Source organism: Rhipicephalus microplus, unplaced genomic scaffold (assembly GCF_043290135.1).
Source record: "Rhipicephalus microplus isolate Deutch F79 unplaced genomic scaffold, USDA_Rmic scaffold_182, whole genome shotgun sequence".
In the NCBI taxonomy this organism is placed as follows: Eukaryota; Metazoa; Arthropoda; class Arachnida; order Ixodida; family Ixodidae; genus Rhipicephalus; species Rhipicephalus microplus.
The window spans coordinates 200,368-220,436 of NW_027464753.1; the positions used below are offsets into that span (position 1 = coordinate 200,368).

The window sequence follows — 20,069 nt, forward strand, 5'->3', positions numbered from 1 at the left end:
CATTACAAATCTTTTCAAAAATTCATGATTTGGTGATAAGATTAAACACAAATGAGTTTATAACCACATCCACTCAGTGATAAGTTATAGTCACATCGTGTCAATTTTCTTTTCTACCAGCCTTAAGAACTCTGTTAAACTCGTGGTACCAGTTATTGAGTTGCCTCGAGAATTCCAATCCCTTATTGCTATTAGAAAGAAAGCGTACTTGAAACAGTCTACGTTGAACTTAGCCTTTGGGGATGTTTTAGTCTGGTTAGGCTTGTTCGATCAACGGATATATAATCTGAGGCCTCAAATTTTAGGCGACTGTAAATTAGTTCATACAGAAATTTTAGTCTGGCTATCTTGATTCTATTATCGAGGGTGAACAGGCCAGCTTGTTTTAGTAGCTCTGTCGGAGAGTCGCTAAGGCTTTTTCTTTTTGTTTTGCATGACATGCTTCATCTTTCAGACAGGTAGTCCTGACTTGAGCTAGCGTAAGGCCCTCCACACCGAAGTTTCATTGCTCAAATTTGAATTTTCATTTACGTAACCTCGACATACACGCTAGGTGCTACATTCAATGGCCACAATGAGCATAGAAGTATGCAAGATTTACTCACTCATCGGCATCACTTTCTGAGGAGTCTCTTCAAAACCTCGCCATTTTAATGCAACTTTTTCGCAATTCCCGTTCCTTTCTCCTACCCTCTAAATTTAAGAAAGAAACTGGTTAGTTCATGGGATTTGAAGTCCCAAAGCAACACGGGACATGAAAGACGACGTGGTGGAGGAGCCCGGATAACGTGCGCCGACATCGCTTAGAACATGCACGTCGTAATGAGTCTTTCAAACGGGATCGAACCTGCATCTTTCGGGCCAGTATCCGAGCACTGACACCACACCACGGTGGCTAGAAATGAAACCGAAGTCTGCAGTCGCAACACTCAACACGCTTTTAGATATTTTGTTTAGAATTACTGCATCGAGATATAATCCCTTTTGGTTTTTACAGGCAGCTAGGGGTTCTGTAAATACAGTGTGACCGTTCACACTCTTGCGAAAGCCTGCATAACGCTTAGTGCAAGACAAAAAAGGAAAAAAAAAATGGCTCCAAACCTGCATGTTACACCGCAAATGTAGTCGAAAGACGATAGTCTTGCGTCTGGAGAGAGTGAACAAAATGTTTACTTGATGTTCTGCGCTTCTTGCACAGCGTTAGAGTGCCTCGAGCGTGTAGCGGAGGCGAATGGCCGCATCGAGGCACTTTAGACACACGCGCCATCTGGCAGTTATCTTCGAAAACGAAGGCGTGCAGCCCGCGGAGAAAGATGCGCGCCAGTTTCCGAGGTGATAAGGTGTATAACGCAAAGCGACGGGCAGGTGCCACCACCGTGACGTCGAAGCAAAGCGTTGGAAACACCTTTTTGAGCATCGCGTTTCACTATCAGCGCAGCGCGATAAACGCTGCGCTGATTCCTTAAAGTTACTTGTGTGTGTCTCTTCAAGTATGAAGGCAGACATAGAAAACTTCGAAGTGTTGTTATGGCGCCTTAGATATGCGCAAGAAATGCTTTTTAACTGACAATCGCACAACCATGAACGCTAAACCTTGAGCAATATTGGTGGGCACTGCGAATGGGGTTGGACGTTTGGTGCCGTTTACGGTATCGTTAGGACGGACAAACAGACAAAAGTACAAATAGACAGACAGACCAAAACTTTTCCGTCGAAGGTCCACAAGAAAGATTAAAAAACAGCCCCTTCCCACTCACCCCGACCTAAAGTTATCCGAGGCCAAGGCGACAGCATTCGCGAAGAGAAACTTGTACGAAACTTCACTCGCAAACTCTACGCATCGCGAGAGGAAGTTTCAGAAAGAAAACGAACCGTTGGCAGACCAGGAGAGGGACGAAACCGTTCGAAGGCGCGACTTGTCCACATCGAAACGCAGGAACGGCTGCACCGACGAAGAGCACCACAGCTGAACGTCTTCACCGGCGGTGGCGAACATCTCGACGAAACTGCAAGAGCGGCGCTGTCTTGTCAAACCAAGTCGTTTCACTGCGCGCTGTCAGTTGCAAGATGAACTAGATGAACTACACTCGATTCGCGCGTTTTTGTTCGCAGCCGTTGCTGCCATGCACAAACATGTGCACAAACTGCGCGCGCCTACGCAAATGTATTCGTCCGCGGAAACATTTCGAGACTAGCTTTTATGTTCTCTAATTTGTAGCAAGCCTGTACAAAATAAGCAATACATTGCAGTATTTTTATTTTTTATTTGCTTTATTACACATGTGAGAAGGCTTGTATTAACCATAAAGATGTTTGCAACCTAAAACTCTTTCTTTACGCGCAAAAAGAGTAACAACGTTCAGTGTACTACTTTTTCAAGTTTAAATAAGTAAATATAAAATAAACTTAACAAAAGACGCATTTTTATTAGTTAAAAAAAGTTATGTTACAACATTGTTAAACAAAAAAAAACGTTTTAAATGAACAGTTCAAATAAGTAACTATGTTGTTGCTAGCGTCGCTTAGTGAGTGTTTAAAAAAACAGTCGTTGCGACAACGCTACCTTCTTTTTTTTCGCTCAGCAACGCCGCAAATGCGCAACTCGCGCCCGTTAGTTTTGGCGTCCAAACTGGCTTCGTTTCCCACAATGGAAATGTGTTGACATCGTCAGAGAGTCGAAAAATTTCGTAAGTTCCCCGTCAACGTATCCACGGTTTCGCGCAAATCGGAACCCCCAGAGGAGAACACAACGTGCTATCGTCGTTCACCCGGGAACGCAGCGCGCGCGAGTCATCGGCAGTGTTCCCGACCAAAGCCTCACCGTAAGTGGACGACGATTCTTTCTGTGGCGGCGCTGGGTCCGTTGTGTCCCCCTCCGGACCAAGCGCGCGCACCCAAGCAACCCCCCCTTCTTCGGCGTCGTTTCTTTGTCGTTGTCGTGCGCGGCCCGAAAAATCTTGTGCCCGTCTCGCAATTCGGGACGAAAACAAAGACGACGCCGAGCGCGTTCGCGATGTGTGGGTTCGGCCCGCGCGCGCCACAGAGCACTGCGACGCGCCAAATGGCCTCGACACGCAAGCCGCGGCATGCTAGCGCGGGCTACATCGCGCACGTTTCGGTTCTCGGTGCGTCCTCAGTGCACGTAACCAAAACAATCACCCGTTTCACTTCTAGTTTACAGTCCTCGCATAAAATGTGACCACCTTCTCTTCTCTATATCGAAGTTATCTCGCTGACGCAGCTTGCCTGCGTGGTTTGCGAGCTGCGGTTGGCTGCCGTGAAGTTCGATCTTCGACGCGGCAGTAAATCGCGACGCACATTAGCACAGAACTCTATCGGATTTTTTTTTCTCGCGTAATATAAGCCCCTTGTGACCAGGGGCTTAGATGTGGTCAAAGCTTTCGTTACGTAGATAATCCAGCTCTCCGTGCACGACTTCGCATGCTAGGCAGACCGAGATTTTCGAGAAAACGCGGCTAATAGCACTCTTGCGATGAACGCGCTCAAAGGCCGTGTGCAGGAGACGCGGGAACCGATGCATTGCCTCCTTGTTAATCTGTCTTCCGTCGTATTTGGTGTTATGTAAGTCGCCATGTCCTTGTGTAATGCGCGTTTGTTCGTCTAGCAAGCCTGAATTTGCAGTCACCGGGCTGACGTTGGCGTCGTATCTTCCCACGTAGAACCTGAGTCATGGCAGGCGGTGGAGGCACGGATGGGGCAGAGCCCACAACTCCCACGGCACCTGTTTTCACGACCGAGGTGAGTGTGCCTTCTTCTAGGCTGCCAGTGTCAATCCATCTTACATGCCAAACTAATGGCACTCCTTGTTTCGTTCTCTCCTGAGCAGCTGGACAGCCCGGCCATGTTCGACGACCCGAACCTTCCCGAGGGCTGGCACCGCAAGGTTTGTCAACGGCAGAGTGGGCGCTCGGCGGGCAAGTTTGACGTCTACATATACAAGTGAGTCGTGGAAGCAGTACCTTTCGCTGCAAAAAAACCAGATTTCGATATTGCTCGGTTGGCCGAGGTTGGATGCTCAGACCTGCACAAGCCTTGAACGCAGTGATGGAAGTGCTGCTCCAAAGTGCAATGTTTGCAAGTAACTGCTCCAAACCTGCTCTGAAATGGCATTGTCAAACTAAAGAGAATGAAGTTGAACCATGAGAACCATCCCGTGAGCCTAAGCGAAACCAAAAGCAAGCTGTATGCTATCATCCTAGTATGCTACTCAGTGGCGTAAATGCAGAAAAATCGCAAGGGGTGACACCTATTAGGCCATGCTGACCAATTCGTATTTTTAATGTGGGTTGTATTTTTATTTATATAAGAACTAAGTCATGCTTTCAAATAGAATTTAAAACGAAATGAGCATCAGGTCCGAGCTCCAGCAATTGCACTGTTCCATGCAGTCTATTTTTATTCACCTTTTTGGGATTTGGGACAGCTCAGGGGAGTTTAACCCAGCTATGCAGTAACAGATAAAAAGTCTTTTGAAATGTTGATTGCGCTATACTTAACTGTTAACTCAATTATATCATGTGCTAAATCTCAATGGGGACACTTGCAAGGGCTGTCCTCCCCAGCCAGACACAAGGAAAGTCTGGACTTCCTTCACCCCCGCTTCCATGATTTATGCCAATGATGCTACAATACCGCTTGTATACTAGCTGCATACTAGCATATGGCAGATGTAATCATAAATATAAATATTTATTAGATGCTTAAGTGATGTTTTAAACTTCAGGAGTCATTAAAAACATGCATGTGCTCTGAATACACCAATAGAAGTCCTTAGCTATAGCATTCTTTTCTGCTCCGAAGACAGTTAAGGCTGCTCCAAAGTAGCATTTTTTTATGCTCCTTCATCTGCTCCAAAAAGCAAAATGTTGCTTCCGTCACTGTGAACAATTCCGTCACATTGGCTCACGGCATCCAGTCATCATTGCCGCTTCTTAACTGCGGCATAGTAGTTGAAAAATAAGAGGAACAGAGAACTTCGACCCATGAATACCTTGATTTGAGTGAGTTGGTCCATCGTTAGAGGACACCTGAAAAATGCTAACAAAGATTTAACATTGTGTCCTGTTGTATGCGTTTCATCTTCGTCATTCACAGTTTTCATTTGTCTTCTAGCATCTCTTATCATATGCATATTCATAATGCTGATGGTACTAACTAGTAAGCAGCCAATGTTATGTTAGCCATGCAAATAGTGCGGGAGCACTAAACACATATTGCAGTGCAGTTCTTGATGTGTAGTCCTTCTTTGTTGTATATGTATTACTATTTAGCTTACTTTTTATTTATTTATAAATACTGCAATCCCTGATAGGGATTTTAGCAGGTGGGTTACAGTGCATAAAAAGGATACATGGTTTACAACAAACCTTACGTAACTTACGTAACTACAAATTGTTAACCTTAATGTTTCCTCTAGTGACATTATGTGCATCTGCATTCTCATAGTATGCAACACAATGCATTTTCATTGTCTGGTGGTCATTGATTAGAGATTGATTAATATGTGGCATTTAACGTCCCAAAACCATCATATGATTGTGAGAGATGCCGTAGTGGAAAGCTTCGGAAATTTTGACCACCTGGGGCTTTTTAACATGCACCCAAATCTGAGCACACCATCGATTAGGGAAACATGCCACTTTCGTCGTTTGGTACCTTTGAAACTCAGTTTAACTAAATGATTGAGGCAATCATTTCGTTAAATTGAGTTCCACTTTTAATTGTTTTAATTGGGAAGTTTATAAAAGCGAGAAGTGAATTTTTGGGACTTTCAAAACCCAAGACTGTAATGCAGTGTTGCCCGAAACTGACCAGGGCTCTTAATTTGCCACCAGTACACGCCTACGCATGTGAAAATTCCGTGAAGGCAAGCCAAGTGAAAATTCCTTGCAACATACATTTTAAAAGCAGCTGTTTGTAAAAATTGGGGAGGGGGATCACTTCATTCTTAATAATTTGTGGGAAAACTCTGCTAAATTGAGTTCAGGGCCATGAAAGCTTCGTCAATTTGAATAGGTATAATGAGCCTTATGGAGACCTGCCGGGGAACGGAAGTTTCTTCGTGACATCTGGGAATTCATTAAATCTGATTTTGTGAGGGCAAGCTTTAAGGGCATTTGATAGCTTCCTCTTTAGCACAGCATATCTATGAGAATACGAACTCTACAAGTTCGAAGCAGGCAGAAGCAGCATAACTTGCTAGAAGTCTGCTTGCTTAAGCTGGCATGAAACCAGGCGGCAGGCCCAATTGATCTTGAACTAATTTCTTCACCAAGACAAAACCTACGATTTCTCACTGCACCAAAAGCCGCGATGTGGCTGCACTAGCATCTAAACATCTGGTCGCATATTCTGGTTGGCAGCCAAAGTAGCTCCAATGATTCTGATCGACGTAATTGGAAAATTACCTCGTTCTGCTCGACAAAACCTACAGGCTCTATGAGGAAACATTCCTCTTGTCCCCCTCGGTGGAATAGTGGCTACAATTCTCGGCTGTTGACCCGAAGGTCGCAGGTTCGACCTCAGCCGTTGGCGTCACACTTCGGTGGAGGCGAATTTGTAGAGGCCTGTGTACTGCCGGATGTTAATGAACACCAGAAGGTCGAAATTTCTGGAGCGCTCCACTATGGCGTTCCTCCTAATCGTGTCATGGTTTTGGGTCATAAAACTATAATAATAATAATTATTGTTATTATTATTATTATTACTATTATTATTAAACATTCCTCAAGAGTCTGATTTTGGACTAAATGTGCCAAACAGGTGAGAATTAGCAGCTGTAGCAGCGGTACATTAGTGTGACCCAACATATCTGGCTTTTGCACACAGTTAGGTTATCCCACTAGCATTTGTGTGTGCGCTTACTTAGCATCTGCCTCGGCATCTTGAGAAGGTCAAAATTATTTCTGATTCGTGTTCTGCACGTGTAACTAAAATTCAGCCCGAAACGTGACGCCCATAACAAATGCATGAAGGAGGGAATCCACTGTGTCACTCTCCTGCTTATTCCCTCACGTGGAAAAAGCCTGAACGTGTGTAATATTTTTCTCAAAATAAAGATGATCCTCTAGCCAACTTTAGTTTTGGATTTTGAAAACTGTCTCTGCGTTTCGAGAACAGTTTGTTCCCTTCTTCAAAAGGCGACTGTCCGGCTGGCTTCGAAGCTCGCGCATTTTAGTTGCTCTCTCCCTCTTCACCATCATTCTCCCTGCTGCTATTGTTAATCCATTGTGTTCTCCATTGGTTTTGAAAACCATATACCTGCATGCTTGGCAGGGTCCCTATTAAGCTGTTAACACTTTCCGCTATCGATGACCGAAAGCGACTGGAAGTGTAGTGCCAGTTTTTAAAATTAAAAACTAAGTTTGGTTGAAGAGTCTTTCAATACTTATAAAATTACCCAGCCTGACAGATCCCCGTTAAGTATGTTTACCTTTAAATATATCTCGCACCTGAAAGGGAAGGAGGATCTTTCTGCAAATAAATGAAGTTTGTTCATCATCTAGCACGATGCCTTTAAACTGGATAGTGCACATGTGTGCTTCGTTTTGATGCAATGTATTCAGTCCTGCGTTGATTTATTGAAGCAAGTCTTTTTAAGGTTTGTTTTATAACCTCCCATTCCTATAGTCTAGCGTGGGTATTCGTGTCATTGTGAGCAGCAGGTGACTACATCTCTTGTTGTTGCACGCCCCGCCACGGTAGTCTAGTGGCTAAGGTACTCGGCTGCTGACTCGCAGGGCGCGGGATCGAATCCCGGCTGCGGCATTTTCGATAGAGGCAAAAATGCTGTAGGCCCGTGTGCTCAGACTTGGGTGCAGGTTAAAGAACTCCAGGTGGTCCAAATTTCCGGAGTCTTCCATTACGGCGTCTCTCATAATCATATGGTTGTTTTGGGACGTTAAACTCCACATATCGATCTTGTTGTTGCACATGTCTGAAGCCGTTAATGAACTTATACTATCCTCACGCTGGCACAAACAACATAAATGGCTTGGTTGCTGTTGGAACATTTTTGATTGTATGAAAGCTGAATGTCTATTCCAGCAGAGATGCGATCTAGCTACTCAATTGGCCATTGAATGTGTACTGTTATTCCCATTACCTACAGCCATAGCGATACAAGAACATAGAACTCTGTCAGTGCTGTGGCTGATGATGATCAAGAGCGGGTGCACGTTAAAGAACCCCAGGTGGTCTAAATTTCCGGAGCCCTCCACTATGGCGTCTCTCATAATCATATAGTGGTTTTGGGACGTTAAACCCCACATATCAATCAATGATGATCAAGAGCACTTTGTAATGGGTTCGAAGCTTTAAAGGGGCCCTGCAGCACTTTCTTCAAGTAGCTATGGAATAGATTCACTGAAGGAGCTTATTGCCTAACAAATTCACCGCCACAAAAATTTTTAGAACCCATCCAATGCGAGCGGAGTCGCAAAGATTTGTCGCACAGCGCAATTGCATTCTATCTGCTCTCGTCCCTATGAAAGCGATGGAAACTAAGCAAGTAGAGACGGCACGGGGAAAGAAAATATGTCACATGCTCCTCGTGACCTTCAACACTTTTTTTTTTCTGCATTGAATATATAGCACTGCACGCACGTGTGATAGCATGCGCATGCATGGACCAATAGCGACCTCTCGCCACAGCCTCTGTAACGACCGAGTGCGCCATGCTCAAATCAGCCAATGGCTGGTGCAGTGGCTGTGATGAGTGATTTTTGAGCTTGCCGCATTATTTGTCGTGGAAAGAGAAAGAAATTTTTGCTGACTTGGAAAATTTATTGTAAATTCCAGGCCATGTGCTGTGCCATAATATTAGGCTTGCGTGTTCTCAGTTGCCTCGACTACCAATCGGCACCATTTTCTGACCATGCTCAGTGTTGCAGGGCCCCTAACTACCCGCCCTTTACGCCATTCGCACTGTGTGATGCCTGGTTGTTATCTTCTATCACACTACATTACAGATGTTAACGTTATTCAATGCCTAACATGACAGTTAAGCAGGTGTAGATCTCGTTCTGAGATGTCCTTATATGCGCACAAAGTAGAGAGGTGTCCTGGTTTTGCATCATCGTGCAGTGTGGCTATTTTCCACAATTCTAAGAAGAGTTCCTGTTGTTGACCCTTTATGTCAGGGTTCCAGTGCAACTTATTTCGTGTTTCACAAACTTGGCTGTATTTGCAAAACTCTGCACTTTCCTCAGTTCAAGCTATTTCTTATTTTACTGGTGTACTACTCTACGAGCATACTTGCAAACTTCATAGTGTGTATTTTTACACTCATGACTATGGTAGCTCCAGGCATTGCCACAGCAAGCTCAGCTGTATGCTGTGGCAATGCCGAGATATTGTAGGCAGCGATCGGTTCATTCTTTTTAGATGCCGGTGTTCTGCATCCTAATACAGTGTAGACTACTTATAATGTAACCGCTTATAGTGCAGAACCGGTTGCAATGCGGCCTTTTATGACTACTGTTTACCCTCCCGTAGGACCCCGCATATACGCATAATACCGCTTATTGTGCATTCCCCCAAGATGAAATACCGGCTTTAATGCAGTTGCGGGAAAATCTTTTCGAGAAGTGCGTTAGAGTGCGTGTGTGAAATGGAGCTGGTGAGCGAGCAATGAGGTCGTGATGGAGCAGGAGGGCGTGCAGAGTGAACAAACAAAGGACGAAGAGGGGGAAAAAAGAAAAAAAAAGGTAAAAAAAGGAGCACACTCCATGGGCTTGCCACTTGCGCCGATGCGGCTACAGTACGCGTTGCTAGCGTGGCTCAACAGGACACATGAGATCACGTTCTTATCAAGTGCGCTGTAGTTTCCTGCCGGGAAAAGTGTCGTCGTTATTGAGCTTCCCACAGATATCGCGCTTGCTACCAAGTCTGTAAGTTTAAAACTTTTCACGGTTTTATGACATGAGCATTCGCCTTTGCTGCCAGTGCCCAATCTCATGTAGGCTTGGCAGGCTTTCGTCGTTGATCTCCCGGCCACGAATGCGAACTTCGTATCATGAACGCTGTTCTTGGTTGAGTGCAGTCTTTTCGACGCCGGATCTTTTATGTCTTGGACAAAGTTCCCGCGACAACAAGCGAAACGGACGGCTAGGCCTAATTGGCTTTGGAAACTTTTTTGCGGTAGCTGCACTTGGCAGGAAGGGATACATTATAACATATCGTGAATTAAAACAAGGGTGGCATGTTCAGCGCTCGAATGGTGGTTCGCAATTCGATCGCCATGTCTTGAAATCAGGTGCGAACCAATGAAATTGAAGCATTGGCGTCTTTAAGAGCGTGAAGGGGTCTGTCAACTCATGTCTGGACATGAGTTGACAGTTTTGTAATTCGTGCAATCGGGGGTGGTCTGAGAAGTAGTCCGCGAATTCTCTCGATGGTGCTGTCTTTTGTTAGACACCCTACCCCCTTTTTGCGTCGATTTTGTTGGAAACGCGTGTCTTTGGACGTTACATTTTTTAACGTTTAGAAATTTGTATAGTTTTAAGCATCACGCATCGCATGCTTCGATTCTCGGGTACGGGAGGCTGCATGCTCAACAAATTTTGCGCAAGTGCGACCCTTGAAAAAGGTTGTTTTAATTGAAGTGCAGTGCCGCTTATAGTGCGGATATTCGCGACTTACGTTATGAGCGGTCTATACTGCACTAGCATTTGACCGTAGAAGCCTGTACGATACTTGCGGCTGTTAAACACAATAAACAATAAAACTACAAAAGACAGTAGTTTACACTGAATTTCCGAAGCGTAGTGAAAGCTCTGAAGACTCTTGAAAAAATGCAAGTATTCGGTACTTGTCTCCCTTTACTCATTTTCATGCTCAGTCTACGAATTCAAACAGCATGCCATTGTGTGCTGGGTGCCCAGGCACGCGAGATCCAAGGTCACGTGATGGCAGACCTGCTGGTCGAATCCATCCACAAAAACACTGTTGATACATCCATGCCCATCCCTGAGCCTAACTGAAAACCTTCACTTTTATCGAAACCTCACGGCTTATTTGCAGTAGTACATCGGATAGGCGCACACAAAATAAACTACACGTTATTAAGCCGCTCCTTGCCTGCCATTTTCAAACTGGCACTGCATAGAAGTAACAGTTAAAAGGCTAGGAACAGGACATACACACAGTACACACTCAGATAATTTGTCTGGTAGTGAAACACCTTTGTGTGATAAGTATGGTGAATCAATCACTGACACTCACATTCCCATCCAATGCAGTGAACCAGGCTCAATCGGGAAAAAGCACTTCAATTAGCTTACCGAGAACAATTTCCTCTGCATCCTTGATAGGGTGTTCGTAGCCAAAGAACCGATTTATAAATATGAGTCATGGCTTGCACTGTTAAAAAATATTCATAGTCATCGAGCAAATCTGTAGCACGACCTCTCAAAAGAGGCTTTTGCTGCGGTAGCTTCTCTCAGAAGCACCCACTTCCCAGCCTTTCGCCTCAAAGGCCTCGAGGTGGCATTCATGCTATCTTCCGAGCGCTTACTTCTAGATACTATGGTCATTTGGAATTCATTCCACACCCGTAGATCACATTACATGCTATTGCCTGACACGTATCGCTTTCCTCACGGTAGTCTACCTCCACCTTGCATTTTCATTTGTAGACTTCTATTAAACAAAACCTGATGACATCTTGGAACACCAGCATCGTGAATAACAAATGTATGCATCTTCACATAACGAGCTCGAAGTAGGAGACACTCAGAAATGCAGGGAGATACAAAAACCTATCCGCACTTGGGACTATGGCACGCAATGTGGCCATCTCTTCCCCACATTATGTGGGAATGCAAGTCAAGGTCACAAAACATAAACCCTTCGCTGGTTTATACTGTACTAAGGGAGCCCTGGGAGGCTGTTCAGGCTTGAGCTGACTTGGAGACCCCAGCGGGGTCTCTTGATTCAGGCTGAACGTACAGCAATGGCCACAGGTGTCCTGGACAAGGGGCCCATCCCTGTCGCTCCTTTGTCTCTCATGTTTTTGAATAAAGTCTTTCAATCAATCAAGATGCCAGGAAAATGTGTTTCGTGTAACAAAAGTTTCGTTTACTAAGAGGTATACAGGATTAAAGGCAGTTCTATTTTGAGAGCGATTTTGTTTAAGGCAGTTTCGTTTACTAAGGCTGCTGCATGTGCTGTATTTGTGTATGTTTCAGCGATGAAAGCATTCTTACACACTTTTCTGCTGTCAAAGAGAAACCCGGCAGATTAGAGCAGCATAACAAAAATGCAATAAGGCATATAATAATCATTGGGAATTAACGTCCCAAAATCACGATATCGTTAGGGCAGATGCAACATTGGAGACCTTCAACAATTAGGCCATCTGGGATTATTTAACATGGACATAAATGTAAGCTTACAATCATCTGGCCTATCTTCCTCCATCTAGCAATACAATCAGTCGGGGGCCTACAGTGGCATCTGTCGGATTGTTTCTTGTGGCCACCGCGCTATAATACCACAATGTGTTGCAAGAGGCAAATCCTACTACAAAAAGTTCCACCATCTCCCACTAAAGGGGACCATGTGCAGATGCAAAGCAGCGGACGCTAACGCTGGCGGCGGCATTGCGCAGGAGGGAAACCTGGGGAAGTGCATAGCACGGAGTAATGGACTGATGTTTCCTACTGGATCATGCCAATCGCTGCTAATGGGCAATGATGGACAGAACACTTAGATTGGACACAGAGACCCGCAGTCCGCTTTTATTTAATGCGCACGCTGCGAAATTTTATTGCTTAACAACGCACAGGAGGAATTGCTCACCGGCACTACATTGGAGGTCAAGATCCAGTGTTTATATATATGTGGTGGCCAGTGAACAGTTGTACAGCACGAGCAGTTAGTTTTTTTTAATCAAAAAACTCGATAGCATGCCAGCGTCGGCCTTGCGAGATGAGAGAGAAGGAGTGTAGGAAAGAGGGAGAGAGACGCTCATGATGCAGTAAAGGTGGTGACACCGCACACCGGATTGAACTCGACAATAATATGCTTTGTATCTTAAAAAACTGTAATTTCTAACCGTATACATTTTTCCTAAACGTGCATTTTCGAAGTGTTCAGTAATTCCTGACATTCTAGCTTGCTTGAAGGGGTACAGACTCAAAATTTTGCGGGCAAGACAGCCTGTGGGATCTCTTTCCTTGGATATGCGTATATTAACTGCAAATGTGGTTTTGATGGTGTTTATATTAATTTTTAAGTTTGCTCTGTGTATAAGCGCCATACGGCTCACTGCGCAACATTGACACTCTCGAAAGTGGCTTGTCAGTCGACCACTACTCAGCTGCTGCTTGCAATTTCGTGGCTGTGGTTCACGCGCTGGAAGTGTTGTATTCGGCAATGCTGTTTTCCCGTTTCATGCTTGAAAGGACTTCTTGACGCAAACCGTGCAGAAGTGCATCACAGTTCTGTGTGCTGATGTTGTCTTGCGTTGTACACGCTAGGTGAGGTGGTGATAGTTGCCTCGGTGGCTTGTCGTTTTTAGAGCCTTCTCAAGCCCAAACTAAGACTATTCGTTAATGAAGAGCCTGTAATTGATGATCTGTTACACACTACAGCAAACGATGTTTAGTATTATGAGTATCAAGCAACACTCAACAAATGGCAACAAAAAAAGCTCAAGGCCAGATCTTTTGGCGCTCGCCTCTAATCTATCTAAGGGTATGATTTCTTTGTCAAATGGGACCACCGAGTTTTTTATCATTATTACTATTTTTTAATGGCTGATTGACAGTCGTCAGATGAATATTATCAAGGCAAAAGTTCTAACCTTTTTAAGTCATCATAAATAATAAAAAATGGCAGCATATCCACAGAGTGAATGATGGAGAGTGGGGCGAGGCATCCGTCCGTTCATTCGTTCTTGCTTCCGTCCGTCCCTGCGTTTGTCCATGCACCCGCTCCTGCGTCCGTCCGTGCAGTCATCCGTGCGTCCGTCTGTGCATCTGTCCGTGTGTCCGTTCCTCAACCTATTCAATACTCCAAGTACTACCATCTCGCATCTTTTCATCATATATTCCTCATATAGAAGCACCGTCATCTAGCAAACATTCCAAGGACTGAATGAAAGGAGGCACACACACACACATTCTTACGTCTTGCGCTTCATGTCTACTTTCCACCTTTAACCACCTCGAGTTCATGGTATATACTAGTTCACTGTATTCATGGCACTGCGGCCCAACGCTCACTAAACCTTTCTAAAACCAAGGAGGTTACACCCAGCGAGTATAACGTAGCAAGCCTTTCTTGTCAGATATTGCTCAATGTACATGCCAATGGCTGCTAAGGGGTAATGAGAGACAGGGGAATTCGGCTTTTAGTTAACGCGCACACTTAGATTTTCTTTATTGTTCAATAACGCACAGAAGAAATCTCCCACTGGCACCACCTTTGAGGTCAAAATCTAAGACTGGTTACACACTACGACTACTACTACTACTACTACGAGGGATGAACGGGTGCCGCTTTAAGGAGCTTCGCCCCTAAAAAAAGTCATTCGTGTGGTTACACACTTACGGTTTATTCATGAGTAACAGCAAATGAAATCGTTTAAAGGAAGAACTTTTTCAATGAATAAACAATCTTCTACTGTAATAAATGTCTGTGCAGTTCACAAGCATATAAAAACAAGTTCTAGAAGTGGTTTCACACGGAGAGAAAACACTCATCTTTGATCTAGTCAGCATTGTCTCGCCGTAAACGTTTCTGAAATATCGCTCGCTCATCCACATCTGAGTCCTAACTCTACTTATGACGAGCAGACATCTAATGAATCGGATCCTGATCCAGCAGTTGAGTGGCAATTTGAAGCAGTCACTGCTGGATCCATTTGCGGCTGAGAAATTAGCACTCACTTTTGTAACACAAGTGAATTGTGCGGGTGAATGCACTGAAGAAAGCTGTATGGTTGTTCAATCCAGTAAGCAAAAATAAGGCAGGAACATATTGTGACGACGCGAGATTGACGAGCACACAAAGCGCCTTAAACAAATACGATTTATCGATTGCAGGAAACAGACTGCAACGACTTCGTCTTTTTTCCTCGGCCAAGGACACTTGCGCTGCTTCGTTGTCCTCACCACTGGCACATATGCGCGGCATTATTCTCCCTTTAAAAAAAACATCATCCCGATGTTAAATGTTCCAGAAGCAAGGCGAAACCAAAACTGCACAGTTAGTCACTGAAAGTAAGGCTTCATCCGAAGCACGTGGACAATTTCTGGTGAATATCTGCGCCGCTTCAAACACTGCATGCCGTCCGGAACAACCTTGTAGTTGACTTCACTGATGCGTCGCAGAGCCTTGTAGGGTCCGAAGTATCTTCGCAACAGCTTTTCGGAGAGCCCACGCTGACGAATAGGTGTCCAGACCCATACTTTGTCGTCCGCGTTAAATATGACGGGTCTGTGCCGGAGGTTGGAATGTTTGGCATTGTCGTCTTGTTGTTTGGTGATTCGCAACCTGGCAAGTTGTCTGGCTTCTTCTGCTAGCTGGGTAAACTCTTCGGCGTCCGTCTTATTGCTATCATTTTCATGAGCGAGCATTGCGTCTAACGTTGTAATTTCGCGTCCTTAAAGGAGACTGAAGGGTGTTTTCCGAGTGGTCTCCTGACGAGACGTGTTGTACGCGAACGTGAAGTAGGGCAAAATGACGTCCCAGTTCTTGTGCTCTACATCTACGTACATGCTTATCATGTCAGCCAGGGTCTCCTCCCTCAAAATCGCCCGGATGACTTCCCGCAGAGGCCTGTCGTCGCAGAGGCTCGCCGCAGTCGTAACAGGGCTACTCGCTCGAACGTTGACCGGGTTCTGCTGGCGGTACCGTTGCTGTAGGGCCCGTTCAATAGCTGTGGCTTCTTTCGTGAACTCGGCTACTGTGGTTGGCGGATTTCTCACAAGCCCAGCAAACAGCTGCTCCTTCACGCCTCGCATTAGATACCGCAGCTTCCTGTCTTCCGGCATCTCGGGATCTGCCCTGCTGAAAAGACGGGTCATGTCCTCGGCTAACATAGCGACACTCTCATTTGGTTTTTGAATTCGAGCTTCCAAGAGACGTTGCGCGTTCTCCTTTCTGTCAAAACTACCAAAAGTGTCGATCAGCTTGTTGCGGAAGTCGTCCCATGTAGCCATGCTTCTTTCCCTGTTGATGTACCACGTCTGGGCGTTGTCTTTCAGGCAGAAGTACACATTCGCGAGCTTGTCTTCTGGGGTGGCCCACTGGTTGTACTCCGTGCAGCGTTCGAACTGGTCCAGCCAGTCTTGTGCGTCTTCATAGGTCTCACCATGAAAGCAGTCAGGAATCATGGGATTCTGAAGTGTCATGTGCGATGGAGCTGCAGTAGCCATGGTGGCTGAAGGAGGCAAGCGATTGCTGGCAGTTTCTGGCAAAGGATTGAGCTCAGGAGCCAGGCCTCCCAGATGGTGGCTGAAACGATGGACTGTTGTGTCGACGGGTGGTAGTGATTCCGGGCTCGAATGTCGGGTCCGCGAAGGGGTGTCAAGCATGAAGACATACCCAGCACCTCCACCAGTGTGACGACGCGAGATTGACGAGCACACAAAGCGCCTCAAACAAATACGATTTATCGATTGCAGGAAACAGACTGCAGCGACTTCTTCGTCTTTTTTCCTCGGCCAAGGACACTCGTGCTGCTTCATTGTCCTCACCACTGGCACATACGCGCGGCAATATAATCTCATCTTATCGCTGACACAGCATTTCATAAAGGGCCAGCAAACAGGCTCTGTCGTTTTTTGTACCCCCCTCACCCCCAAACATGCTTGCCAATTTGTACAGTAGACCGCAGTGATCACATACGCCGAATATTACAGTGCTACACACCGCACATACCCTCCATTTCGGAAAACAGTCCTGCACCTGTGTCCCTCACCAGCGCAGTCGGACGAAAGCTTGCCTATGGGCAACGTTGCGCATAGGCAAGCGTTGCGTTGCGTTCTTTGCCCTACGATATGGTGCCTTGGCATTGTGGCGATGCAGGGCTTATTTTCATTTTTCTGTGCTGCCCTCTGCTGTTTCAAGGTCAAGACCGACTTCAAGATCAACATCACTTAGGAAAAACACTGAGGATACGTGGGAGACGTGGACAGTCTGCTAAACGTGGCAAGTTTTTGCATGGCTGAGCGATTGAGTTGTTGTGCAGATGACTCACTGTAAAAACATGACCAAGGTTGTTATAAAAGGTAAATGATAAATTTCTCACCCCTGACTTTTATGCTTCCCAGACAAGGAAGAGATCGATATTGCAGTTTTCCTTGTGCACAGTTCAAAAGAAATCAGTAAGCTTCAAACAATACACGCAAAAGTAAGGTAATGCACTGGCACTAGTGAGATGACCTGCAGCTTTTCTAGAAACAGCATGGTTTGTTCTAAAAACAGTGCCCCTTTGTTCAAATTTTGTCATTTCCTTGTGAAGGGCTGTTCCGGCCCGGCTGTTCATTTCTGATTCTTAAAATATAAGTGTGCCATAAATTGGCATGTGCTACAACTTTGTAATATTGCTACGTAGCTGACAAATCAAAAGATGACAACAAAAAGTGGACTGGTTTGCCTGCTGTGCGCTTTGTTCGGTGTTAATACACTCGCCAATAGTCATGTCTCGTCTCATTTTACGTAACATTTGTGGTGGAGGTGCTGGCTCTTCTTTGTACCATCACTAAGCTCCGCAGCGGACGCACCATCACGGGTCCAACCATGTCGCAGGTTCAAGGAACATTGTCTTCACCACCCGCCTCTTCTGTGACTCCTACTTACGTCGTCCTACTTCGTGCTTGTGGTCCTGGCGTATTTTCCGAACAGGATGGCTTTGACGTTGACAAGTGGCTTAACGCATATAAACGGATCAGCGCCATGTATACGTAGGACCCGACAGTCATGCTTATCAACGTTCTTTTTTACTTTTATTACCCACCGTGGGTGTGGTTCGAGACGCACAAAGCCGACATTACCAGCTGTGACACTTTCAAAAAGAAGATCCACGACTTTTTTGGTAACACTGCAGCAGAACAGCGCGAAATCAGTTGGCTACTTGGGCATAGACGTAGACGTCATCGCCCTTTGCCGCCAGGTTGACGAACACATGCCCGAGACTGAGAAGGTATCTATCGCATGTGCTCAAAGGCATCGCAGACGATGCCTTCAACCTGCTTGTTTAACACTAACGTTGCCACCACCAATGAAATCATCATGGGGTAATGCTACGTAGCTGACATATCAGCGCTCAGAGGATGACAGCAAAGAATTGGACTGGCTTGCCCAACCTGTGTGCTATGCGCAGTCTTGTTCGGTGTTGATACACTCGCCAATAGTCACGTCTCGTCTCATTTTATGTGACAATATAAATACCTGACCTGAAGTCAATAATTCAAAAGACATTTGACAAGTCCTTGCAAATTAGTCGCAACAATGTAATTTCAACTGTGACAAAGCATTTTTGCCTCAGCGGGGAGTCTGTGTATGAAAACAACAGGTGCCTTACTGTTGGAGGACTTCACCGTATGATGAACATAAATTACAGGTGTTATCATCAAATTAATTTAATGCATGTCATGTAGGGCATGATTTACGTGCATTCTCAGGGTTATCTCATGGCCCTTTTGATAGCGTGATGTACTAAATTGGTATTGCATGATGTGAAGAGTAAAGGAGGGGCATGAGGTGCGTGCCGTACTTGGAAGCGCAGCGACGGTGCACGAGGGGAAAAGAGTCGCCCGAGGGCAGGCGCACCAGACATGTAGACGCCGGAGATTGGTTGGACAAATGCGCGTGGCACGCAACCCAAGCCGAGAATAAAATCCTAGAGGACGAGTCGACACTAGTTGCTAGGGCGCAGAGCTGCGAAGACATGAGAAACGAGCATCGCTACCGCAACGGAGACAGTAGAACCTCCCGGTTCTGAGGCTGTCAATGAAGAGGCTCGGGGAGTAGCCGTCAATATCGGAAGAATCGAGTGAGGCTGTCTAGACTTGCCGCTACTTGTCACAGCAGTTCCTGGGTGGTCTACAGCTCCTCCGCTTAGAGGCAGAACATATGGGGCCCGCACAACAGTCAATAAACCGTTGAAGAGTTAGGCGTGGCCTAACCAAGCCAGAGAAGATGACGAAGACCGGAACCAACCGGAAATTAGGTCGAGTGGCTTGTTCGGCGAAAGAGGACGACAACAGTAGGACCTTAGGGACGACTTCAAAAACAGTGCTCGACTAACCGTCGACACGACAAGGGGCAACTCATCGCGACAAGTCGTAAGAACATTCTTTTATAGACGCCATATTGGCTTGGGGCTAGGGCTAGAGACAGATATAGACTGGACTACAGTCAATTTTGGTTTGACTATGTACGGGATGTCTTCGGAGTATTTCTGTGTACTCTGAGTGTTTCGTTTTCACCTTTTTTACTTCTCTTGTATTTGTGTAGTGTGATAAAGTGTGTTTGTTTGCCACGCCCGTTTCCCGTCTGTCTCAGATCCATCCTTTGCAAGCGCTCCTGAGATGAGTTTCTGACACATGATGTGACTGAATGACGAACATGAACGATAGGTTGTTACCATCCAATCATGAAATGCGTATCATGTACAGCATGATTTATATGACAGCCTTGGCAGGCTTGCGACCTTTTTTTTTTTTTTCGAGGTGTATAGTATAACCTCTTTAAATATACCCTCATTAATTAAATAAATCAGACAATTCGGGTGTTATTTCTGGTCCTCGCAGGTATAGGTATTGTGTAATGGCATCAAGCTCCCATTAATTTGGTTATACTTGGCCACAAGCAGGTTAATTCAGACGATTCTATGGGAACATTAAGCTCGAAGTGCCGCAAATGTGTGATGCAAAGGAGCGAAAATAGGGTTCACGAACAACCAAAATGGCTGTGGGCCTTCAGAAAGGCGTGGTGGCTATCCACGATCTTACTGCAGTCACTTTATTGGTGACAAGGGCTTCAGCGGCTGCGGCAAGTATGTTCGTTGTCAATTTGGCCCGGCATATGGGAAC

General features: G+C 45.5%; 2 protein-coding genes across 5 annotated transcripts in view; one reads left to right on the top strand and one right to left on the bottom strand.

Moving 5' to 3' along the window:
* LOC119163182 (WD repeat-containing protein Grip71) overlaps positions 1–2,164 on the bottom strand; it is a 119,586-nt gene extending 117,422 nt beyond the window's left edge. The window contains exon 1 of one of the 2 annotated variants that reach the window (XM_075885525.1): positions 1,873–2,164. In XM_075885525.1, coding sequence (XP_075741640.1) covers positions 1,873–1,926 — 54 coding nt within the window. In that variant the 5' untranslated portion in view covers positions 1,927–2,164. The remainder of the gene's footprint in view (positions 1–1,872) is intronic. The other variant, XM_075885526.1, reaches the window with a different exon arrangement.
* Positions 2,165–2,548: 384 nt separating this feature from the next.
* Positions 2,549–20,069, top strand: part of LOC142791688 (uncharacterized) — a 99,962-nt gene continuing 82,441 nt past the window's right edge. The window contains exons 1-3 of one of the 3 annotated variants that reach the window (XM_075885528.1): positions 2,549–2,687; positions 3,681–3,759; positions 3,848–3,960. In XM_075885528.1, coding sequence (XP_075741643.1) covers positions 3,691–3,759; positions 3,848–3,960 — 182 coding nt within the window. In that variant the 5' untranslated portion in view covers positions 2,549–2,687; positions 3,681–3,690. Of the gene's footprint in view, positions 2,823–3,680; positions 3,760–3,847; positions 3,961–20,069 lie in introns of all 3 variants that reach the window. The other 2 variants (XM_075885529.1, XM_075885527.1) reach the window with 2 other exon arrangements.